The sequence below is a fragment of the Zootoca vivipara genome, chromosome 1 (genome assembly GCF_965207765.1).
Source record: "Zootoca vivipara chromosome 1, rZooViv2.hap1.1, whole genome shotgun sequence".
Lineage (NCBI taxonomy): Eukaryota > Metazoa > Chordata > Lepidosauria > Squamata > Lacertidae > Zootoca > Zootoca vivipara.
Window position 1 is genome coordinate 71564063 of NC_142582.1, and position 26553 is coordinate 71590615.

The 26553-nt window shown below is 38.2% G+C and overlaps 1 protein-coding gene across 5 annotated transcripts in view; it reads right to left on the reverse strand.

Annotated features, from left to right (window-relative positions):
- The window catches only part of ELP4 (elongator acetyltransferase complex subunit 4), a 152455-nt gene that overhangs the window by 106200 nt on the left and 19702 nt on the right, over nt 1-26553 (reverse strand). For all 5 annotated transcript variants that reach the window (XM_088653799.1, XM_035117904.3, XM_035117893.3 and 2 more), the window contains exons 3-5: nt 26082-26203; nt 9000-9131; nt 2457-2596 (exon numbers count right to left, since the gene is read on the reverse strand). In XM_088653799.1, the coding sequence (XP_088509925.1) occupies nt 2457-2596; nt 9000-9131; nt 26082-26203 (394 nt within the window). The remainder of the gene's footprint in view (nt 1-2456; nt 2597-8999; nt 9132-26081; nt 26204-26553) is intronic.

Below are 26553 nucleotides of genomic sequence, written 5' to 3' on the forward strand. Positions count from 1 at the left end.
TAAGGAGGTATCCTAGTTACAACACAGTCTCTGACTTCCTTATTGATGGTTTCTAAACATTTAACAAAGGGAAGGTTATCAAAATGTATGACAAATAGGCCTATTATCAGGAAGCAGTCGCCATTAGGAGAAATTTTAAGCTGTTTTCACCAAATTTATCAGGAAATCCAAGCTCTGTTAATTTAAGACCATTTTAATATATACCCCATTGAAGCAGCAAATAATACAAGCAAATGTAGCATCAGATATTCTTTCTGGAATACTAAAATATACTGGATCTGTATTATACCCAATTATTAAGAAACCTGGGTGGCAACAGTAAAGGAATATAGCTATCAGATATGACTATTTATCAGGGGTCACCAACCAAGCACCTTCAGTTGTGTCCCCAGACTCTGAGCTTTCTTTTTCCCGCAAAAAAAAAAAAATCAAGTATCAAACCTCCTAGAAAGAAAGCCATGAAGCAAAATGTGAAGGTCCCGTTCTAAGCAATGTCTGTGAAATGAGCAAGCCTTGTCAGTGTTTTAGCTAATGTGTGAAGTCATAGTTGTGACTGATGAGTGGTTTAGACACCAGGAAATAGGAATTCCTAGGATCCTAAAGAGTTACTGTACCCCACCCTTTAATGCAATTTTCCTGCTGCTGCTTTATTTTCTAGGCAGATATTCAACAGGTTAAACCTTTTCTTGTATGGAAATACAATTATGAGGAAAGCAACATGATTGTACTCTCTCTAATATTGTGTTATGCCAAACCCTATGGCAGCTATTGTATGATATGCCACACACCCCTTGCCACCATTTTGGGACCCGCACCACCAGCATTCTCTCAAAATTCAAAATATGCCCACTGGTCCCAAAAGGATGGCAACCACTGGCTTATATAAATCACCATTAGCTTTAACTCAAACCTATGGCTGTGATCCGAAGAGTCTCTTTCTGTATAATGTAGGACACTGTGTACTCTATGATGAGACTCTCTCTACAGTTTTATGTGGTGCATCTCCTACAGCTGTAGCAGCAGGCTGCTTTTAAAACTGCCTTGTCTTGTACATGGTGGAAGCTGCAGTGGCAAAAACTCCCTAAGAACATACTGGCTTTTGTCTGAGGGGGAAGCCCAGCTGTTCTAGTCTATGCTGCATCCCAACTGTTTTTCCACCATTGCTAGCAAACTGGGGTACTTGAATCTGGCCCAACAAGTGATTTGGCAAGAAAAGAATCTGGAAAAGAAAGAATTACCGTATTTGAATATCTAAAAGCCAGTTCCCAACATTCTGTAACATTGTGCTATGGTCAAGATTAGTTTGGGAGCATGCTTTTGATGAATCAAAACAGATGCCAAATTTTGAAGAAAAAAAAACCCCACCCATGAAAATATTTTCACTGGATTATAGATTATATAGAACATTTGATCTGCAGACCAGTCCGATCCTGGCGACTAGGACTGCTGTGGTGACTGGAGCCGGGAGGAAATTAATCCCTACCCCATGATATTCATGAATCTACCCATTACTCTTTTATATTAATACTTGTTGTTCATTCTTATGAGAGACAGAAAAGAGTGTTATGCTCATGGACACTATGGTGACAGCAAATCCGCCTTCTACTTCCAAACTAGTACGGCTTTGCATGGAGGCTGTAGTATATATATATTATTCCAGTATATTATTCCAGTAATGAATTTCAGGGCAAAGCCATCCTACAGCAGCTCACATATCTTAGCATGTCTTTAGAAAATATATGAAGCATTCAATATTTCTAAAAAATATATAATTATCCTAATAAAAACTATTTAGGCCAGAGAATGTTTCCTATTCTTTTTTTTACTTATGTATTTATGCGTTTTCTCTCTCTTCTCTCAACGCAAGTATATATTTCTGCTTGTATTGAAAATTGTATAAAGATATTTTAAAGAATAAACTCTAGCACCAGCAGATTAAAACAATAAACAGCCTACTACTTCAATATGCAAATAGAAAGCAAATTTGCATATCGAAGAAAGCTAATTGTGCAGAGCTCATGGGGTGCACCAAGGGCCCTTGCAATGCCCAGGTCTTCCTTCCAAACAAGCTCCACTAATCAGAGACAACGGGATTTATTATTGCTCAATTTAGATAGATGTTTAAAAAATAAGCTGCAGCAGACATAAGAGTGGTTTGGGCAGATTAGTTCTACTACATTTTGTGGACCCACAGAGAAGCACCACAAGCAGCCTTACTACAACCTGTACCATATATTGTCCAGTCCAAGATCTCTGCAGTTAAGAGAGGAAGCTCTTGCAAGGGATGGAGCTTGGAATATGGCAAGGAAAGGGTTTTGCTATAAATATTGATGCCTGACCAACTTACTCCTGACAGTACAATTATTTGCACACAATTTTATGTCTATGAAATTTGCCCTCCAAACCCTCCTCAGTTTTTGTGCAAACAACTAAAATTAGAAGCTTTTCAAACTCACCATGATTTTATATCAGGATACAAAACCTTTTCTTCAAGAAGGGGAAAGCCATACCACTTTATGTTCTGGATTAATTCTGGAGCCATTGTTTTTGATAAATCAAAATAGTGTCCAAATTTTGAACAGGCTGCTTGGGTCACCTGTGAAAATAATGCATATGTTTCCCCTGTTAAAATACAATTAAAAATGTAATACCTATTTTTTCAACAGGTTTTTCACATAATCTGTACTTTAAGTGTACACTACTACTAAAGTCAGCACATTACACCAATGAAAGTGGTCACAATACCACCCCTCTCTGACACATACACATGTTTTCCCATGGAGCAAACCTCAGCCATTGGGGAATTATTGTGTATGTTAGAATTAAGCAACCATGCAGGCCAGGCTATCAGGGAGGTGCTCCAGGTACTCTCCAAACAAAATAAGGCCGGTCTTTCCACTCAGACTGAAGCTGGAATTGCTGTTTTGCAGCTTGGTCTTTTTCCTACAGCAAATGTTACTGGTGACACAGCAATTGTGTTTTGTTTACTTCATGCGTCTCCTTGCCCATGTTCTAGTTCAGCTATGCCTGCTGTTTCAGCATATAGCCAATAAGAGAAACAAAGGGCCTTTATTCCTGCTGTCCCCATCAGATATCCATATGGTGAAGGTAGTCTTCTACATACACAAAAGACATGCCTGAATTTTGGCATTATCTGATAGGCTGAATACTGTAATTGGTGGGCAACTGAACAGTCAACTGAAGATATTTTATCCTACTGATTAGTATCCTAGCTAAACGTAGTTTGCTTTCAAATAACCATGTTTCTACAACAACAACAACAACAACAACAACAACAACAACAACAACAACAACAACAACAGATGAGCAGAGTGCTAACACATTGACTAAAACATATAGGAAGCCATTGTAGACCATTTTGTCCAACATTCTGTTCCCACAGTGGCCAACTGGATGCCTATAGAAAGCCCAGAAACTCTCCTACGGATGTTCTGCAGCAATCGGTATTCAGAGGGATATAGCCTCTGGCACTGGATAGATTATGTAGCCATCATGACCTGATTCACTGGAGGATGCAGACAGTTCAGCCATCTCATTACATGGACATTACTATCAGCTTGAGAGCACCAATTACATGTTTAGAAGGATGGGAAGTCTCTATGTAGCAGCCCTGTTCCACTTTCCTTCAAGAAACATGAGAAGGAAAAATGGTCTGGAGTCATATTCCAAAACTGCCAAAAATGTGACTGCTGCTGACAATACTAAGAGGCACAGTAATGTGACTGATGCAAAAAATGATTCCCAGTCCAGTTTTGGCAACTGTGCACACAGTTTGACTGCTGAATGAAGAAAAGAAGCCCCAGGGAACTGTAAATGTAGCTCTTTTTTGTGTGCATGGTTCCCATAACTGAAGATGTGAATTGCAGAAACATGCATCCTCATCCCATTTGTTCTCGTCAGATTGCAGTAACCATAGAGAAAAGGCAAAATATCACTTGGATATTTTGAACAGTTCAAGAATCAAATTTTCAAATTACTTTTATAATAAAAGTCATTTTACAAATAATATGAATTTTGTTTTACTCTTTCAAATTACGGTAAATGAGCCAGGTAACTAAAATATTAATGGCTGCATGCATGAACATTTTGAGGAATAACTTCTATTGTGTTCTCTCTCTCTCTCTCTCTCTTGTTTCAAACACATGAAAACAAACGAACAATATGTTACTGGGACTGCAATCTCAGACACATTTACATGAGATTAAGTGCCACTGGACTCAATAGAATTTACTTCTAAGTAGACATCTACAGAATTTTGCTGTGAAAAAGTTGTATTGTAGCAGGATGACAATTTTTACATAAACTAGAAGTTATTGTAGCTTCACTTATGCACGCACACAAAAGTAAGAAAACACTGTTCATTGTCACTCGACCTTCTTGTTCTATCGTGTGTCTTAACTTCACATCCTCCTGCCCATTTTATAGAAAATTGGCCAGACTTGTGGGTGGCCATTCATACATAAAGAACTGCTCTGCTGAATACCAGGTTTTTGTATTTATAATGATATAAATTCAAAAATTAATCAAATCTTTGTGTCTATTATGGTTTTTATTTTAAAAAACAATCAGTAAAAAATGAACATTAAAACTGTATTCCAACAATACATTGTTTGAAAAACCTAAGCTAACAGAAAAAGTAAAGCTTTAATAAGAAAAAAATAAAAATATTAACAAATTCAACACTGCTAACAAAAAACAAATTTTTTTATAACCTTGCTTTATTATACTATACCAGAATGCAGAAGGTACTTAGCAATTATTTTTAAAATGCTATCTGTGTTTTTATTTTGTTATTAAATATTACAAAGTGTAATAAAATAGAGCAAAATCTGACCATAAAATAAAATATGAGTATTGTTTAAAAATAAATCCAGAAGTTCCAAGTTATTTCGTCTGGGGGTTCTCAGAGCAATTTAAACAAGAGCTGTTCTTTGCCCTATAATCTATCCTTTATCCGGATTACTGATCAGAATGTTTTTACTGCAATCTTTGCCAGAGCTCATCTTTTTATTGTGTAAGTCCAAGCCCCTTTAATGTTTTAGAAAGGCCTTGACTAACTGAACTTTGATCTGATGTCTTCATTGAGAAAAGCTCCAGGTTGCCTATTTCAGATGCAAATCCTCACTGAGGCCCAAGAGAGTTTAGTACAGACAGCAAAAGAGAAGAAACAAGAAGTTTCCAGGATCCTCTTTGAGAATCCTGGGGAACACTGGTGTCCCTAATCCACACAGTTGCATGGATTAAGGTAGGTGATAACCTTTCTTGATTCTAAAGAATGAGCACAGTGCCTACAAACTGGGTGGAGACTAGGATTTGGTCGCAATAAAACACCAGGCAATAAAAGCCTGACTATGTCAGAAGCCTATGAATAGACCTCAATGTACCACATTCCCAGGCCTAGTGGGGAAGCTTGCAAAAAGCCCACCTGAATCAAGTAAGCATGAATAATCTATCTTAGCAGCAGTGTGACCACAGAGACAGAGCAAAAGGAAGGAAAAAATACATTTCTTTTAAGCGTGAGATAATAAATTTATTAGCTGAATGTGGTTTCAAGCCTACCTTTTCCTTGGATTCCTATAAGCTAGCCTCCGCAAGGAGAAATAACCTAAGTTGTCATGGAGCAGAATATGTCTTTATGCTACCGTCTGCCGTTAACGTTTCTAATTGAAATACTAATGTGCTAGAAATTCTCAGATTTAGGATGAATCAAGGCAGAAAATTGATTTCATGCTGTGACAGTTTATATATTGCCCTAAGAATACAAGCAGTTCATTCATTAAAAGAGTGTGTGTGAGTGTGTGTGAGAGAGAGAGATTGGGGACAGCGGGGTAAAGGAACACACACTTTACCTGCTTGATACAACCTACAGAATACCTACTGTTTTTACTTTGCCTATCAAATGGTTAGCCAATTACAAATAAAATAGTTTAACAACTACCTAAGCCTCTGGAATTTGCTGCCCAGACAATGTACCTGCAACATTAGAGTTGTCAAACTGTAAGTCCTCCTCCTAAGATCCTCCTAACACCTTTAAAAATTTCCAAGGAAGCATGAAGGGGATGAAACTAATGTGGATCTCTCAAATTTACCACTACTCACTCCCCTATGCTTGTGTGGAAATTACAAGATACATTTTATTTTAAAAGTATCAGTTACTAGTTAGGATACATTTACCTATACAGTACTTTTGATACTGAGATTTAATTTTCTGGTATATTGGGTTGATTTAATCTAATCTACCAATTTAATCTGGAAACATAACATATGTATAAAATGACCCCCCCCCCAAAAAATTGCTCCCTTTTTTCCAACTAGTCCTCAGGGAAACTAAAGATAACTGGAAAATGTCAAACAATGTTTGGCTACGAATGTGACAAATGCTATAATAATTCTTAACACTATGCAAGAAAGAGAGTAAGTAAATTCTCCTTGATTTTATGGTTAAGGTGCCATTGAGATGCCATTCAGTGAGTATGGCTCTGACTGCATCAGTTCAAGAGCACTATCTACAAGAAAGTGGTTAATATGTTAAACTCCTCTGTCTTTTAGTTTATATTTTGTTATTTAATAGCAGCCTTGAGCATTATTTTATACTGGACAGGTGTCATGACTAGTTTCAGGTTTCAGGGAGGCCTGGGCAAGATACCTTCCTGGTCCTCTCAGCACTTCCCTAGTGCACCCCACAAGCTTACCAAAGAATGGAGTGGGGAGTGGCAGTGGTGGTGTGGGCAGCAGTGGGTCTGACAGGGGTGGGCAGGCAACCCAGCACTTTTCTTATCAGAGCTGTGCCCTAAAATAAGTAAAGGACCTTAAAATAAGGAATCCTAATTCTAATGATAATAAATACTTAAAAAACCAAAAACAAAGAGATGATGGCATTTGCTGCACCATGCCAACTTCTGGTGCTGGGTCTGAAAGCCCTGATACAAGTTACCTTAAATAAATAAATTGTGCCAACTAGGAAATAGGAGAGCAGGAGCAGTTGACAGGATGACAGTGTGCAAAGCACTTCTATATGGATTTGAGCATATGCCAATTTTCCTTTCCACTTATAGTCCCCTGGCCTGTGCCTAGTAGACTGCTGTCCTAGAGAGTCCCTCTGATATTTGGGGACAGCTTGTTTGCAGGTCATGAGAGACTGCCCTGGAAGTGGATGCTGAAAAACCCTCATGCATTTGCAGCCCTTTGAATTCTGTCCAGACTCACCCAAGGCATAGAGGAAGGTACTGACAAACAGAAGTGACAAGGTAGGTAATAGAGAAATGATTCATAGAATCGTAGAATTGTAGAGTTGGAAGGGACACCAAGGATCATGTAGTCCATCCCCCTGCAATGCAGGAATTGTAGCTAATGAATATCTGACTGGTGGACAGGCTGACTTCAGAGACAAGGATTGCAAGGTAGTTTTAAAGAGTGGCTGGAACTGGAGCATATGCACTTGGCATTTAGTTGTTCAGACAGAGGCTTGTGGCAAACACTAGAATTATGCCTGCACCAGGAATGTATAAGGATATCTGCTCTACCACAATTACTCATGACCGAATAATTTTCCAGGAGGCTTAACATTCCCAATGGTACCTTAGAGAGTTTTTACTTGTAGTTCCCAACTCTGACCTCAGTCCAGTCTTAGTAAAGCTTTAGCTATGCAACCACCAGTTTAAATCGGATTACACCTCACATCCATTTTCATCACATATAACTTCCATTATAATATAAAATGAAACATGGTATATTATTGGAGCAAACTGGGAAGCTTAACTGTACTTCTCAAAAATACCAGCTTTTTCAAATGTTGGTATTCCTTCCCCCTACCTCCTCATATGAACTAAGTCTGTTTTGTGATGGTTCAACATGCTATATCAAGCTTCATATTAATAAAAATTGATGAGGTCACATAATCATCCTGGAGGGTCTTTGATTTGGCATGTCATCATATATAAATCTTCTCTCTGATATGAATACATAGACATGTCTGTGCAATTACAAAGAAAACCAAACATGCCAAGCCTTGTAAAATCATTTTGTCATATTCCAATTATATTCCTTAGAATAAGCTTGAACTTACTAGGCAGTTCACTACACTTACATCAGATATATAAAATACTAAAGCCAAACAAAACAAGTTCCTATGGACACCAAAATATTGCATGTAATTTTAGAGATTTCACCATACCATTATTCTGCACAAGAAAATAGCTAGCCTAGGGAGAAATATAATTCACAAAACACTAACAACCGTAAACTCTGTAGAATTGACCACTGGGCTTGTTTCTTACATGCTGCCTTCATAACGATTAGTTTATAGTGACAGTGAAGCTGATATAATCTCAAGTGCTTACTTTACTTATTACGCACATGGATAAGCAAGTCAACAGCTTGATTCAATTCCATGCTTTCACTAGAGGGATCTAAGTACAATTCATTCAACCTATAAAAACGCTTCTATATTCAGATAAATTTATAAAGCTTTCTTGTATAAATGGAAAGGATACTTCTTGAAAACCTGTGTATTAAATTCTACAGCTCTGATGCTGAAGCCTTTACAATTTAATATTTACTGTTCTTATGACAGTATAGCCCACTACACATTTTCTTGGGAAACAATAATTCCCAAGCCAATGTTTGCTAAGGAAACACGAAAGGCTGAGTGGGTACATTTGTGGAGAGAATCAACAGAAAATAGAGAGGTGTTCAACAATTTATGCTGACTCTCCTCTCAAAATACCTCCCCCAGCCATTCCCCACACCAGCAAAGTGACTGGAAAAATATTTTCAATGGCTAATCAACAGAGAATGAAAGAGTTATTAAGTGCTCCGACATTTAGTATTATAAGCCTAAGGTGGGGCAAAACACTTTTTGGAATTAGTGCTAAATGGTGTAGTTAGCTTATCATTTTAACAGGAAATTTTTTGTCAAGAAATACTTTCAGTTTTCCATACATTATTATTTGAAGAAATTACTATGAAATAAAACTTACCTCCAGTTTTGGTATGTTCTGGTAACGCCAGGCTATTCTCATGGATTCCTGAGAATCTTGTTTGGACTTCACAGCTGTAGCTTCTTCTTCTATTTCATTTACAGCAGTATTCAGCAAAGGTGAGGGAAGTTCCTGAATGAAAAATCATAAACGTTTTAGATAAGCTGCTTTTATTAAACATTTAGGGAAATATTGTTAAAGAAGATTAATGATGGTACTGGAAGCTCACTTCAAGGTACTAAAGGAACTTGTGGATGTGCCATCAGAACCTTGATCTATAATATTTGAGAAATTCCAGAGAATGAATAAGGTGCCACAAAAATAGACACAGGTAAATCTTGCCTCAATTTTCACAAAAGAGGAGAAAGGAGAATCCAGGAGACTACAGACCAGCCAGTCTCACTTTGATACCAGAGAAGGAGTCAGTTTGTAAGCATCCTGATAACAATGCAGTGATTAGTAAGAAACAGCATGGATTTGTCAAGAATAAATCCTACTAGACTAATCTGATCTCTCTTTTTTATTGGGTTACTTAGTAGACTATGGGAAGCCTGTCAATATAATTTCTAACGATTTCAGCAAGTCATTTGACAATGTAACCTTTTATATTCAGTTTGGAAACTAATTAAATATGAGCCACATAACAATACCATCATGTAGATTTACAGCTGGTTGGAACACTATACTCAAAGAGTGCTCATTAATAGTTTTTCATCAAACTGCAAGGAAATTTTGAGAGCGCTACCTTAGGGTTGGACCTGGTGCTCTTCAATATTTTCATCAATGACTTAGATAAAGGGGTGGAGAGAACCCTTATCAGATTTGAAAACCACATAAAAACAGGTAGGATAACTAATACCTCAGGACTGAAATTCAAGATCTTGATAGAAAACTAGGCTGGAATTCAATTGAGACAAATGGAAAGCTGCATTTAGCCAAATTGGTATAAAATGTATAAGAATAAGATGGGAGATACTTGGATTGGCAGTAGTATCCATGAAAAGGGTCTGTCAAGCTGAACATGAATCAACAGTGTGATATAGTTGCAAAAAAGGCTTAAGCAGTTTTAGGCTGCATTAATTAACCTATTATATATTTTAGAAATCAGTTTACCTGATTGGTAAACTGAACCAAGTTTTGTATGATCAAGTAGTAGATTTTTGTCTATGTTTGGATATAATTGGATGCCATTTTCAATCAAGATGACATTCCCAAGCAATACCAGGCACAAGGCTGCTAGTAGAACCATAGTAACAAAAATCACAGGAAGTAATAGTTCCATCTGATTCTGATCTCATATGAATAACGGTGTCCAGTTTGGGGTGCTGCACTTTGAGGATATATTATAGACAGGGGTTGGCCAGGTTTGCCCCTGCCAAGGGTGCAGGCTGGGGGGCACAAAAATCATGCCTCTCACTCTGAGGAGGAAGGCAGATGGACAGACAGATAGACAGACAGACAGGAGGCGGAGGAGAGAGACAGAGCAGAGCAGACCTGACCCGACCCTGACGACTGCAAAGGAAGTCACTGGTAGAGCAGGAGAGGCAACAAAAAAGAAACTTTTTTAGTTTCTGGTTCATGGTCTCTCCTGGCTTTGGAGGCACCAATACATCTCCTTGCCAAGAGTACAAGGGTTGGATGGTGCCGATACAGCTCCTTGCCAAGGGTACAAAGGAGCCTGGGTACGCCTCTGATAAGAGACAAATTGAAATGGATTCGGGGAGGACAACAAAGCCTGTCAGAGGTATGGAAAACAAGTCTTATGTGGAAAGGTTGAAATAACTGGATATTGTCTGAATGCAGGGAAGATGAGAGCAGACATGCTAGCACTCTACAAATGCCTCAAGAACTAACACAAATAAGAGAACCAAGTTTTGTTCTCTGCTATCCCAGAGCGCAGGACTAGATCTATTCTGTTTAAGTTTTATTAGAGTAGGTTTCAGTTGAACATTAGGAAAAATGTTAAAATGTTAAGAGCAGTTTAACAAGGGAACCAATTACCTGGAAATGGGCTTACCTCACTGGAGGTCTTCAAGCAGAGGCTAGAAAGTCATGTGTTGGGGGTGCTCTAGATATGGATTTTCTGCTTTGAGCAGGGACATGAACTAGCTGGCCTACAAAGCCCATTTCAATTCTAAAGCCATTTATCATTTACTGGTATTTATAGTGACACTTTATTCCAGGGATGGTGAACTATGGGCACATGGGCTGGGGCTGGCCTCCCACAAGAATGTTTTTTGCTCCTGCATCCTATCAGAGACATTTGCAGTGGCAAAAGTAATCCAAACCACATGTAAGTGGCATGCCTTCTTCCCTGATTCTGAGAGAATGAGAAAGGCAAGCATAGGATAGGAGCTAGATTACATTATGGAATGAACTGGAAAAAAGTTTAAAAGATCCTTTCCCAAAAACCCAGAAGCTTACCTTCTGGGTATAGTAAGGACAGAAACCCTCCTAAAACAAGTGAGTCTACTGATGTATGCAACCACAGCTGTGCAGATTTTACTTGCACAAAAGTGGAGAACAGACGCAGTTCCAACAAAAGAGGAGTGGCATCATAAAATGCTGGAATACGTGGAAGTAGCAGGTATGACTAATAGAATAAGAAACAGATAAAAAAACTTAATGAGGATTGGAGGTTATATATAGAATAAATGAAAAATTATTATAATAGGACAGTCAATCTAGCAGGATGAGCCTAATTCTGCAACGTAGGTTATAACATGAGAAAAAGAGAAGGAGAGAGGAAAATTTAGAAGAACAAGAAGCTGTGGATAGCTTGGGAATAGAGAGGAAACCAGGGAAGGAGTGGAAGGGAAGTACATGAAAAGAAGTTTTCACCCCACCCCTTTTCTTATATTTTTTTGTTTGTTTTTTTGAATGCAACAGTTGTTGTACTAATGTTTATATACCAGTGAAGAACTGTAATAGAAAAGCAAATAAAAACAACAACAATAATAAAAAGATTACATTATGGAGGCTGCAGGGCAGCAGGTGCGGGTTGTTCCTTGACATTTACTCCTGAAGCTTTTCTCAGAAATGAGTATTGCCACGAGGCAGCAAAGGTTTAGGATCAGAGTTTGCCTTATCCTAGATGAGCTACCTTCCCAGGTTCATGAGCCCCTTGTTTCCCTCTACACCACATGACCACTGGACCCACTATTTGTCTTGTGCGCTCAATCCACCAGAGCCTGTCATCACATGCATGGGAAGTCCCTAAGTTTTCAAGGGTTTGAGACCCTCACAGCCCAAACAGGATATACTGATACAATAATTACCAGTTCACAATTAAAATTTATATGACAGAAGTTTAGGTTTCAATCATGCCATGAAATTCTTCTAAAGAAATACTAGAAAACCCCAACCCAGCAGTTCAAAGCCAATTATTAGGGGAAAGTGCTAAAAACAGAGAAATGCCATACAATAAGAATCTGCTCAATAAGAATCTCAACCATAAACCATTGGGATCAACAGATGCATTTATTTGTTTGAATTTTCTCCTTTAGTTTTATTTCAAGCATGCCAAGGCATCAAAATTAAAGAACTCATTCATTTACAAATGACAAGACAATTCAATCCTGATCTAAAACTGATAAATTGCCAATGATCCCATTTACCTGCTATCCTTTGACTCAAGTCATATACAAACCTGTTACACAAAATAGGTTTATCATGCAAAAGGGACGCGGGTGGCACTGCAAAACACATCTCATACAATATTCGAGTATGTACTTAAATGGAATAACTTATGCAGAGTTCTCTAATGTAGACATTTTATAGCTGAATGTACACACATTCCTATGTTGTACAGCCATATAAATAAACATTTTAAATATTAATGCCTGTTGAATGTTATAATTTTATATACCTTGAGGAAGGTGGATCAATCTATCGATTTTGGTTTTTCTAAGTTCCTCATTTTTTTCAAAATTCAATGTGTTCTCTTTCCACATCACTTTGAGATTCTTAAATCCCCACACAAAATCATATACATTTATGGACACATTTCTCCTATTATCACATTTTTGTGAATTAAAAACATTTTTGCCAACAACTCCCCCATATGCATATTTGCACATTGTTTTCACTAATATTTCTGAGAAGTGTGCATTTCAAAAGATAGCGGTGTTTCAGTTCACATACTGAAATAAATTTGAAATAAGTCTGAATTAAGGTTGCATTTCTTTCTGATTCCTACCTTGGGGAATTAAAAAAATAAAAGATGCATATGCATTTTATAAATAAATACTAACACGTCAGAAAAGTTTGTACAAATGTGACAGTAAATGTAGCAGTAAATGATTTGTGGTAGTGACTGTAACATTTGCATTTGCTTTTTAGATCAGTGACTGCAGTGGAAATGTAGATACCAAGTTGACGGCACTGATTTTATTTATTTATTTTTGGCCTAGTTATATAGGCATTCTACCAACTGGGAGCTAACTTGCTAATCAGCTGAAAAGATGGCAATGATATTGCAGATGACCAAGTGTTGTAGTAATAGACTGTTATGTGCGTGAGATAATGTGTTGAATGTTTTTTGAATACTACGGCCTACCTGATGGATCTGGCATCCTATTTCTATGGCATGAGTTGCCAGAGTGCAATTAGCATGCTAGCGTGTATCTTTGCAAGACACCCAATCTCAATTTTGATACAGTGACCCAGAAGCAGAGGGTCACCAAACATAGGCTAAATGAGAGCTAGTGTGGAGCAACAGCTAAGAAACTGAGCTGCAAATAAGAAAGTTCCTAGTTCAAATCTAGCATCTGCCACTAAGTTCTCAGTCCCGCATCTGCAATACAGGGATAATAGTGATCTAGCTTAAAGAAATACCATGGATTATAACAAAATAAATCTGAAATGCTTTGAATGCTCTGAAGTGGCATACCATGTTTAAAATGATTATTATTTTTAAAAAGTTTACTCCCTGAATATATATGTTAGTCAGGATAGTTAGTAGTCAGGCACTTGGTCAATACAGTGGTACCTCTACTTACGAATTTAATGCGTTCCGAACGCACATTCGTAAGTCGAAAAAAATTGTAAGCCGAATCCCATAGGAATGCATTGGGAGAAAAAAATCGTAAGTAGAAGCAACCCTATCTAAAAATTCGTAAGTAGAAAAAATCCTATCTAAACCGCATCCAAGATGGCGGACGGAGCTCCGTTCATAAGTAGAAACATTCATAAGTAGAGTTATTCGTAAGTAGAGGTACCACTGTATTCCAATAGTCTGGCTTAAAGATAGTTTATGAAGTGTTGTGTCTCTATAAATCAAACTGACTTAATTGTCAAGGAACAGTGTACGCTCCTTGCTGACCTTTATTGAGATTTTTGATCATTAGGACAACAGTGAGTAAGCAAATTATGTTGCGTTCTTGCTATCCACTACCATCTGTTAGACAAATCTCAATGCACTTCTTTCTGCTACAACAACTACTGACATTCCTCTCCCTGTAGCCTGTACAGCAGCCTTCCCCAACCTGGTGCCCTCCAAATGTTTCAGACTACAACTTCCAATAACCCAAACCAGAACTACCTCTCTAAGGGCAGTTGAGTGATCCAATTTCCTTCTTTCTACAGTAAGACAAACTATAGGAATTCAAAAGTCAATTTATAAAAATAAAGTGAAATCATTTTCTTACCGGGTTCTATTATAAGCCTACAGAATAATCACCCAACAATAGTTCACATTAAGCAAGTTAGTTTTTTAAAAACAGAAATTGGTATTGTAGGTTGCCATCCTAGAAGTTTCTTCCCTCGTTTCAAACTGAATTTGTAATTATCTGTAAGAGTCTTGGAACAGATCCAAGGTTTAAATATAGAATTCATGATTCCCACTCTTCAAGCAGACTTGAGTACAATAAGAATTATAATCAAGAGGCATGAGATGTGCTCAAGGAAGTGATTCTACTGAAGTTCACTCACCATTTATCTCATTAGAACAAATCGTAACATTGTTACTAAGATAAGTTACAGAAGTTGAGCTAGAGTTCTTCCTAATTAAGGGACAGGGGATTCCACAAAAGACAAATGACAGTGTGAGAAGTAGATGTGGGTAAAAATGCTTTTAACAGTATGATCGAGTGCCTGCCCTAAAGCGGATCAACCCTCTTCCAAGGCTCCCATTTGCTTTGCTAGACCCACAGTTATTATAATTAAAGGGCTGTATCCAACACAGTTGTCCCATTCACACAAGGTCTTCTACTTGCACAATGGAACTCCCCCCCCCTCTCCACTGTGTGCCTTCCCATCTGTTTTGGGTTTCCCTCTGGAGGGGACTTGAAAGGGGTGTGGGGAGAAAAGAGAGAAGTGAAGTTCTGTTGCACAACTGGAAGTCTTTGCACGAATGGGATGATTTTGTTGGCTACAGCCCATTTGGTTCGGATTGATTTTTCATCATGGTATTTACAAAAAAACAAAGACAGGTGATTACTTTTTATGCTGTCTTTTCCATGGTCTTAAAAATGTATCTAATCTCATGAAGGCTAAAATGTAGCTACACATATATTTAGTGAACAGCTAGATCAGGCATCCCCAAACTTCGGCCCTCCAGATGTTTTGGACTACAATTCCCATCTTCCCTGACCACTGGTCCTGTTAACTAGGGATCATGGGAGTTGTAGGTCAAAACATCTGGAGGGCCGCAGTTTGGGGATGCCTGAGCTAGATAAATAACAATAAAGAATTAAATAACATTATAAGACTTTTAAATGTGTTTGTGGCAGTGGGGTTACTGATTTGCTGCCAGTCAGTATAGACAACAACAACCTAGATGGACTGATATTCTGACTCAGCATAAGGAAGCTTCCTGTGTCCTTGGCAGATATATTTTTGCACCTAAGACTTAAGTGCAGAGAATCCAATATTTAAGTAGAATTTGCCTCACAAAAATCACGCTTCCATGAGAAGAAAATGCATTGAGAAAGGGGGGGGGGACACAGTTGTGCTCACTAGTTTTGCCCTCTGCCTTGTCATTCTTATTATCCTCAGCTCATGGAGATGACTGTGTGTAGTGGGGAGCCTTCTCATGTAACTGTGGTGGCTCCATGAACACTTTTTGCCTCTGGTTTTTGTCTCTGTTGCCCCCCTTGTTTTCTTCACATGGAATGGTAACACCTGAAAATGACCAGTGACTTTATTTATCATCAAATTTCTACCTAAAATCTTCATGGCGATATAGACAAATATGAATGCTAATTAGCGCTAACCAACAGTAGAGCAAAAAGTTTTTAAAGACCCATTTTGAAAGCTCTTGGGTGAATAAAAAATGATTCACTCTACATTCAGATTCTTACATTACACTCGCCTGGCAAACTTCCCTGGGCAGCTAGTTCCAAAGTCATGATGACACCACAGAGAAAACCCCACTTTGAGTCCCCCAAAGTTTTATTGCATGCACTGACATGACTCAGAGCAAAGAAAGTCTTTGAAAAATGTTTGCTGGTCTTTGCTAACCAAAAAAATGAAATACTTAGAAGGGAAGACGGTTTTATAACAGGAAGATGTTTTTTAAACCAATCTTTGGGGTAATTTATGGGAAGCTTTTTCTGAGAGGAAACTCCATTAGCACAGTGAGACTTACTTCTGAATAAACAAGTATAAAACAGAATGATACTAATCTGGGAGTAAAAATAGAATTGAATATTTTTAATCTCAGCACCTCTAAGCAAAGTTGTTTTTATTATTTGGTTAAGCTAATTGTAATATAGCTCATTGTTTCAAATACTAAAAGAAGCTACTTAAAAAAATTTTTTAGGCAAATGTTATGTAAATGTTTTTGCAGCTATAATCCAATTTAAATTACTTTCCCAGGTGTTGTATTCAATAAAACTGCCGTCCGTTTTCTCTGTAACACCTGCAACCCTTTAATTGACATAAAGATAACGGTATGCTATATACAAAAACAATTCAGTGCAGCCATAGGCCATTGTTCTGGAAGAGATTATCATTAGTATAAATCCCATGTAAGCAGTCACTTAACTCACTAAGCTTCTCATTGTTTTATATTCTGCCTCTTACAATGAGGGGCACACCTGCTGCTGCAATGGCTGCCTCACACTGTAGCAGAGGTGACCAAATGTCCTAGGCTACACATTAAAATCTTGTGGCTGAGAGCCAGAAGAAACACTTTAATGTAGTCTCTCCTTAAACAGCGTTCTCTCCCTTGTTTTTACCAGTAGCACATTTAAAGAATTCCTAAATGTTTTTCTTGTTACCACACGGAATCAATGCAGATTATTATTTGATCTGTGCTGCAGACATATGAGAAAGCAAGCATCTGGTTGCCTCACAGGGTGATGTTTGAGGAACATACAATTGAGGTACAGTATATCCATTAAATGACTTCCTCCAAATGTTTTGCAATACTTAAGATACCCCCAAACCCAAATTGTGTGTGTAAGAGAGGTATCTCAGAGTCTATAAATGCAAATTAATGCAGTCAACAATTTATGACTATAGCACCCCAGTGTCACTAGCCTGATGGTGAAGGAGCAGAGAAAGAAAATGTCAATTACAGTCCTCATCAGAAATAAACTGTCGATGCTAGTAAGTAAAGATGCCTAATTTGAAACAAAATGGTGAAGTTGCAATTAAAAACATGTACTGTAATCTGTACACATTAAAAATAGATCCTCTAAGATATATGTCAGTTTAGCATAGTGACTATGGGGTATCAGATCAGAAACGGGCATATTCATACTTAAAACTTCACTCAGCTATGTAGCTCACTGGTGCACTTGGGCCAAACCCCCTACTTCAAAATGGGGTCCTGGAGGGGACAATGTATATACCACCCTGAGCAACTTGTAGGAAGTGTGGGGCTTCAATGTTATAAATAAATGATTACTCACAGTACCTTGAATTTTGAAAGGATTTAAAAAACAACAACAAACAAATAAACCAAAATCTCTACTTTGGGAAGGTAAAATGTTTGGACAAAATGTTTCCCTCTTGTATCTGGAAAATTAACAAGTAACTCTAAGAGACTCTTTAAAGTATCGAATACGGTGGCTATTTAATTAGGTAAATCTATTCAATTAGGTTGTTTTTATAAAAATGATTCACGGTGCCCACACACACACACACAAGGATCCTCAGAGCTCAAGAGAGCCCTGATTCTCCCTCCTCCTCACTCACAACTGCATGTACACATGCTCTAGACCAGGGGTTGTCAACCTGGTCCCTACCACCCACTAGTGGGCGTTTCAGGATTCTAGGTGGACGGTAGGGGGTTCTACAGTACGAGCTGAATCCTCCTTCCATCGAGCACTGGTGGGCGGTAAGGAAATTTTATCATCAAGAAAGATGCATTAGTGGGCGGTAGGTATAAAAAGGTTGACTCCCAGGTTCATGTGCACAGAAACAAATAATGCACTGGAACAGTGTGGGGGACAGGATGCCAGTATGTATTTTTCAAAACCACTGCAGCACAACCATGTCAGGACTACTGGATGGGAGCATAGCTGTCAACCCTCCCTTTTTTTTTTGCGGGAAACTCCCTTATTCCAAGCCACACAGCTGTCAGCATTCCCTTTTTTTTGCTGGAAATTCCCTTATTCCAGTGCCGTTTCCCGCTGCTATCCTGGAGTGTTAGATATACCGGGACGGGTGAGGCTGCTGATCCCTTATTTTCAAATCCAAAAGTTGACAGCTATGGATGGGAGATGTGGGAACATCTGTTCTCCATACCAGCCCATCATACTATTGCAACTAGGCTCATCCCATGTGAGAGAAGGGAGAAACAGATTTTAACGTGGATGCAGGCACTGCACCTGCACTAGAAAGATTTGAATTTAATACTTAAAAAAACCCCGAATTCCTCACATTAACTGGTTTTATGGGAGATTTGTAAACAAAAGGAACAGGGGAAAGGGGAGGGAGAGATAGTTTAATGTAGTTAAAATGGTATGTGCTTTCACAGCTTCTTGTCACAGGAATTGTTGCTTCTCCAGTACAACTAAATATCTTGCTTTTCTACATCAGAATGCATCTTCCTCATATCTGTTAGGAATTTCTGTTCCTTATGTCAACTGCTACATTGTTCTGCCTGCTTTGGCAGATGCACTAAACAAAATCAGGTTCTAATAGTTTGACCTCTCTCTCTTCTTCTGTTCTCTAGGGCATAATAAAACCCAAGCCACAGTCCTACAACAGTTAATGAAGCTTAACCTTACACCCTCTTAATTACCAATGCATTACACTAACTACAGGCATCATACTTCTCTCTAAGCTATTTTACAATGCTGGAGAAGTACTACTGTGCTATTATTTAGCGACTTAATTCATGCTGTATGTGAAATCCCTCTTAAATGAACTTCTTTGATCCTTTCATTTTTTAAAAAAAATAGAATTTTGAATATTATCTATTGTGTTCTAATAATCATTTGCAGTTTTCTTGCTGCTATGATTAAGAACACATTAAAAAGTGTATGAGTCTAAAATGATTCATGTTTGAAGTGATGTTTATATAGTAATTTTTCAAAGATACAGAAATAAGTGCTGTTCCTTAAACTTAGGACATTGGAAAGGCAATTAGGAAAGGAACTACTTCAAAGTATATTATGTACAGTAACAACCATTTTTTTAAAAAAGCATTATGTTTCCTGGACAAAGTCAAGCCCTATATTTCATAAATATAAACAAGTGGTTGTAAAGTGAGACTTGGTCCTGTGCTTTCTTTTTTTAAAAAAAAAACCAACTGAAGCCAACAGAACCTAAATTCATATACAGTATTTGTATTTACTACAAAAATTCTAACAGTTAAATGATAAATGAGGAACAGTAGCTGGGTTCTGAACATGAAGGTGTCATTTTTTGTTATTTCATCTCATTTCACTTTATGTTGCATACCAGCTTTCTATATTGCTACACACAAGGTGGTTTACAAGCTGAAGAAACAACAATATATGCAGCAAAGTTCACACATTTTATAACAATCTGATCCAATACAAAAAGCATAATAAAAATATGACTTATAACAGACTTTGAGTAAGTGGTCTAAGTCATTAGATCTGACTTAGACCACTTACTCAAAGTCTGTTATAAGTCATATTTTTATTATGCTTTTTGTTTTATTATGCTATTTGGAAAATATTAATTTTCCATGTTTGAACTACTAAAATTTTCAGTATATAATAAAATATATATGAGAGAAAGGACAATCCCATTCTTTTTCACTATTCTCCTAGATAGATCAGGAGAATCTCAACAGTATGAGTAAAACAGAATAAAGAGCATTAGCACAATAAGAACAACAAGCAGGGATTTACTCAGTGAAAAACCAAACACACTCATGTATGGGCATGTTTTTAAATAAAGGCTCTATATTCACAAATGTTCATTTTCAAAATGATGTTGGATATTTAAAGCACATATACATTTAGCGCAAATGTAAATGTTCCTCTGAAATTTACACCACTTGGGAGAAACAGTTTGACATTAAGGAATAGAAGTCTGAAGACAGATGGCATACTTTTGCATGCACATAAAATATAAGAAAGTGAGTTAAGATTACCATCAAATATACTCATAGCAAACTCAGGTGTTTGCCTAATACTCAGATTTTTAACTTATTCATTCACTGTAGTCTAACTTTTATGGCATCCAAAATCCCTGTAACTCGAGATGGCCTCATTCTTCTTTACAAAGGTAGCTGGTCATGGACAATGCTTCTACTATGTCCATCTTTGTCAGAATATTAAAGAACTTCCTTGAAAATGAGTACTGTGCAGCAATATCCAAATTTAAAATGTGCTAAGCTACAATACCAATATGTATGAATAATGTGGGGATGATTTACTCTCTAGTGCTAGAAGGGTTGCACAAAGTGATCTGAACTAAATATAGGCTCAGTAGCTCTTTGGAGGGGAAGGCAGGAGGAAAATGTTCATTTTAGTTGATAATGTAAATTTGATTGGTAATAGCAAAACTTGCTTCATTCCTTGCATGCTTTCAAAATGTTACATAACTGCATCTGATAAACTTTGGCTACCATAAATGTTAGACTACAGTGGATGAATAGGAAAACACTGAGCATCAGGCAAACACACACACAAGTCAAGTCAGTCTGCTCTTCCAGAATATGCTTTCCAAATTAGGGTTGCCATTCATCTGGATTTTTCCATACATATTCCTGGAATACTGCAGTCGGCAGCAATGTCCCTGTGGAAATTGGGAAAATCCAGATGCATGGCAGCCCATGTTGGCAGTGCCGCTTTTGCATAAAAATAGCATTTATTTCGTTTTGCATTTTGCCCAAAAAAGCTTAACAACGTTTCTGTTTGAAAAATGGGAACCCTATAAATGCTTTAAGTTTTAAAAATGAGGACCCATGCAGAGGTAATGCTACTGAGGATTAGGAACTGGGAATAGGATGCAGGGCCACATTTTCTTTCCCTCCTCTTTCACACACTAATTCTCACCACCTTCAACTTGTCTGTCTGCTGTTAAAACTAAGAACATTACTAAGCTTCCATTTGGATGCATGATTGGTAGCATCTCCAGAATGTTAAAAAAAACCCAAAACTTAAACAATTCTTCCTTACAATTAAATCAATTGTAAGGAAACGCTTTCCATAGCTGTCGAGGTGGAAATAACAATCACAACATAATCAAATTCAGGAAAGTAAAAAAAACCAAAAACGTCATTTTGCTTCAGTCACCTCAAATCCTTAACTATACAAGCATTCTAGTTAAAATAATAATAATTAAAGACTGTTAACATGATTTTAAACCACTATGATAGTCATTCATCACAGAGGTTTAACAGATTATAATATTTCTGAAAGAGTACCGGTATTTTAAATAGTGTGAAAGAAACAAATGATAGCTAATACAACAGCATTCAAAATAATAAAGGCCCACACTGGTTAAGAGTTATAAAAATGGGCCACATTAAGTACTGGTCTCCTGTACTCCCTCAGCTGCCCTTCCATGTACAAGGGGACTGAAAGCTTTAATTTTTAAATAAACTAGAGTTTACAATTACATTCATACTTGGGAAACTCTTATGTCTTTTAATAGTGGTCGGTTCAAACCACTGCTTGATTCTGGATTGTTTACATTAAACACTGTTAGAATAAATAATAGTTTCCCAAGCTGTTAATCAATCACACCTAACGGGTTACCAGGCTTTATTGGCTTCTTCTCTGGCACCTGCTACACAACATCAAAGAGCAAGTCTAAAACATGCCATATTCTTTCTCTCCCCCTGCAGGTTAACTCGTAGATTTATAGGGGCTGGGGGATGCTGGCAAATAGCCAGCCCCATCACATGCTCCCACTTTGGGAGACGAATTGTTACCAGCTGCCTGAGGGGCCCCACCCAGCAGTACCTGCTCACATGACACTACTGTCCTCTGCCTCTGAGGATTCCACTGCGGAAGGCTGAGGACCCCCCACTCTGATGCAGTAGGCAATTACTAGAAAAGACTGGGTCCTATTAAGTCAAGCAGTATAGACAGCGTCTACAATTAGGTGGCACCTGCTGCTGCTATTGCCATATAAGGGCTCAGTTTCAGCTTGTTATGTGCTGGAGCAACTTCAGAGCTCTGTGTTTTCCAGAGCCTTGCCTCCAGTCTGAACCCTGTGCTCCTTTGCACTCTGGTTATGCCTTGGTAAAGAACAGGAAAACCAACAGCACACTCCTAACTATACATTTATACTATGTACTGTATTTTTGTTTTTATACTGTGATCCTCACCTAAGATGAAGGGTGGTATATAATTATTATTTTTGTCTACTCAAAAGAGGTCCTATTGAATTCACTGGGGGGTTACTGCTAGGTAAGTGGGGTAATGATTGCAGTCTAAGTGAAATTCTTGGCTGGAGATGCATTCTCACTGGAAGATAGGCTAGGCTGACAGTTAACATTTGGCTACGAACACTAAATGAGCTTCATGGCTGAGCAGAGGTTAAATGGAACCAAAAACCAATGAAACCAACAACTTGAACAACTTGAAGCACACAGCTTCTCCTAGCTAACAGCCACTTGTTAGAATGAAAACAAGTCCCACTTACAACTCGTTACCTGTATCTTCCTAAGCACACTTTCTGGATTATACAAAATACTGAAGAATAATTCTGCATGACACTGTAATCAGGTCACATAAAGATTTGGTTTAGTTTTTACTTTATAATTTATTATGTTCTAGTATGCAGCAGTACAGCTGTCTGTTAGAAAGATGAAGTGACTGAAGAGAAATGTTTTAAATATCCTGTTTAAAACCCCCTGTATATTGTTCTATAGGATTTTTACAGGGGTGTAATTTTTCAACAATGTTACATCTTAATGCTGACTTCCTGAAGAAGCTTTGACTACAATAGGCATGAATGTGTTTTCAGAGGATGATGGATAAATTGCTGGGTGGTAATATAATATATCTTAGGCAGCTGATGGGGCTTTTTTATGTTCTACGTGTCTTTTAGTTATACAGTTTTAACATAATTATGGTCTATAAAACCATCTCTTCCCTCTCCTAGAACCAGCAATATTTGTCTTGGTTATAGGATCAAGAAACTCCCAACCACATATCATAAAATTAAAACAGGTCAATTCAAAAATTTCTACAGTAAATCATATGTATAAATTCTCTTAGCCTGTTGTTAGTCACCCATATACTGGATTAGTTGCAAGGAGCAATGGTTTATTGGGATGGAGTGACAGTAACATTGGAACATTTCCAAACCTACTGTCTAATAAAACCCAGATTATTGAGATAAGGATAGATCAGACCAAAAGCCCATCTCATTCTTTTCTTATAGTAGGAAGCCAGATGCTTGTGGGAAGCCCATATGCAGGTTATGAGCACAACACAGCTCTTCTGACTGTGTTTCCCAGCAACTTGTATTTGGAGACTTAAAACCTCTGATACCACAAGCTTGACCACAGCTATGGAAATATCATAGCATAAGAGATGAAAAACAACCCTTAATGTGCTCAATGAATGTCTGATACACATGTCACTGTAAACAGAAATTCCAGTAAACCTTTTTCTCTTTTGTTCATGTTTAAGAGTATTAATTCAAGAAAAAAGCCTAATGAGGACACAACAGTGAAGGTGAATTTACATTTCATAACAGATATCCAACAAAACATTTCCCTCTCAACAGGGCAACCCTACAATTAGGCAGAGAGATGTAGGAGCCTCAGGCCATAGATGTGGGCGTGGAGGGAATGGGAATGAGAATGAGATGTTGTAGGACAGAGCTGTGTCTGCTACAAAGTCTGCCCTACACTCCATGAGTTAGTCTGCTGTCCTTAGTTGTAGTAGAGCACAGTGACCCATTACCAGTGTTTAAGTATGATTCAGCTGTATTCTGTATGTTGAATCTACTAGGGCACCATCTTGTCCTTTACCTCAAACAATGAAATAGCACAGCTAGAACCTGCCTCTCACAGCTAGAACCTGCCTCTTTTTCTGGATGCGTTGCTGGGGTTATTAGATCCAGACCTTCCCCTATTGTTCTCCTAGCTGCTAGTCTCAATCTCCATTGAGGTAAAGCTTCCCAGCTCTGATCCTCTATATTCTCTTCTTTCTCATTTTCCCTCTGTTTCCTCCCCCTCGTTCCCTTTTTCCAAGCCTTCACCTCTTGCTTCCTTACTCAGTCTCCTTCAGACTTTTCTCTGCTTTGCTAATCTATCTACTGACTCATCTATGGCCTCTTTGAGACTTGTGTCTGCTGCACAGTTAGCTGCTGCATTATCTTTTAGCCAGAAGTACTCCCCAGTGTAGGGACGCGGGTGGCGCTGTGGGTTAAACCACAGAGCCTAGGACTTGCTGATCAGAAGGTTGGCGGTTCGAATCCCCGCAACGGGGTGAGCTCCCATTGCTTGGTCCCTGCTCCTGCCAACCTAGCAGGCGTTTCCGCGCGCTGCTCTGGTTCGCCAGAAGCGGCTTAGGCATGCTGGCCACATGACCTGGAAGTTGTACCCCGGCTCCCTCGGCCAATAAAGTGAGATGAGCGCCACAACCCCAGAGTCGGTCACGACTGGACCTAATGGTCAAGGGTCCCTTTACCTTTACCTTTTACTCCCCAGTGTTGTCTGTGCTGCTGCCCCTACCTCTTTAAGGTAGGTTGTGTGGCCAACCGAAGTCAATGAATAACCAAATCCTAAGGCTCAGGTGATAAAGACTAGGAAGAACCACAAGTACAAAAGCTACTTTTCATAGTTTGCTACATAAAACTATACTTTTTAAAAGACTTTAAAAATAAGTCTTATTGTGGAGTATTGATATAATACACTTGATATTAAGTGTATTTGATATTTTCAATTTCTGGTAACTGACGTTTTTATATATGTATTTATATATGGTTAATTTCAGTTATTTCTAAAGCTAGGCTCCACAAATCAACACAACAATATCAAATGGCAAACTATTTCATAACACTGGCACACAGTACTCTGTGTGTGCCACCAACCCATGCTTCGTAAAAATGGCGTTCAGGCTCCTGTTTGGTCAATCACATTGGTACTGTGTTTCTCTGAAAATAAGACACCGTCGTATATTTATTTTTCCTCAAAAAACCACACTATGGCTTATTTTCAGGGGATGTCTTATTTTTTTCCTCCTCCTCCTGCCGCGGCCGGCATTGCTGCTGCGCCTATCACTATGTCTTATTTTCAGGGTATGGCTTATATTCCTTGAATACTTAAAAATCCTGCTACGGCTTATTTTATGGCTACGGCTTATTTTTGGAGAAACAGGGTATGAGAAGTACAAGCACTTCAAACTCAAGATGTGATGTCATTTTACTTCTTTTCTTTGCCACATTTTTCCAACACAATCTCCACCCCTAGTTTCTCTGAATCACTATAATTAAAATAATTTAATCAAGGTACAGGTAATGTATTCAGGAAGATTTTAGGTAATTAATAAAGCTATACTCTCCTGACCCATACACTACTTTTTACTTGGAGGGAGTAGGCAAGGCATGGTTGGTATGGTAACACACAAGTGCTTTACTAACAGAGTTCTCGTACAGGGCATGGGAATGTCTGCCAGCTTTAGGATTGCTTTTAGCACCATCTAGAAGATATTAAGCAATAATTACATGGAAGTATTTTTTCTTTACCTTTAGAATATCAGCAGGCTCCTCTTTATCTGAAGCAACAAATAAATCATGTCCACAGACTATCCCCTCTGAAAGGAAATGCTTGAACAACAGATTGGAATAAATACCGTAGACATCTTCCTCTGTGGAAAAACAAAGCAAAACACATTATTAGGATGACAAGCCAAATTTGCTGGTGTGGAAGAAATATAGATAGGGCAAAAGAAACCACAACTATGTACTGTCAGTGCCTCTACCATTGGGCTTATACTGCTCCATATGTATTCACAGCACTGCAGGGGCCCCATAAGATACCCCAAGCGGATGGATAGATCCACTCTTAGAGAATCGTGTCATAAGGGTTTCTTTTAGGCCAGTCTAGAAAAGGCACATCTCCGAAAATATGAGAGACTTGACAGCAGCAGCTCCACCACCACAACCACATTGTGCCTAACCATTAGCAGGATGCCATTTTCACAACTTCCATTGCTAT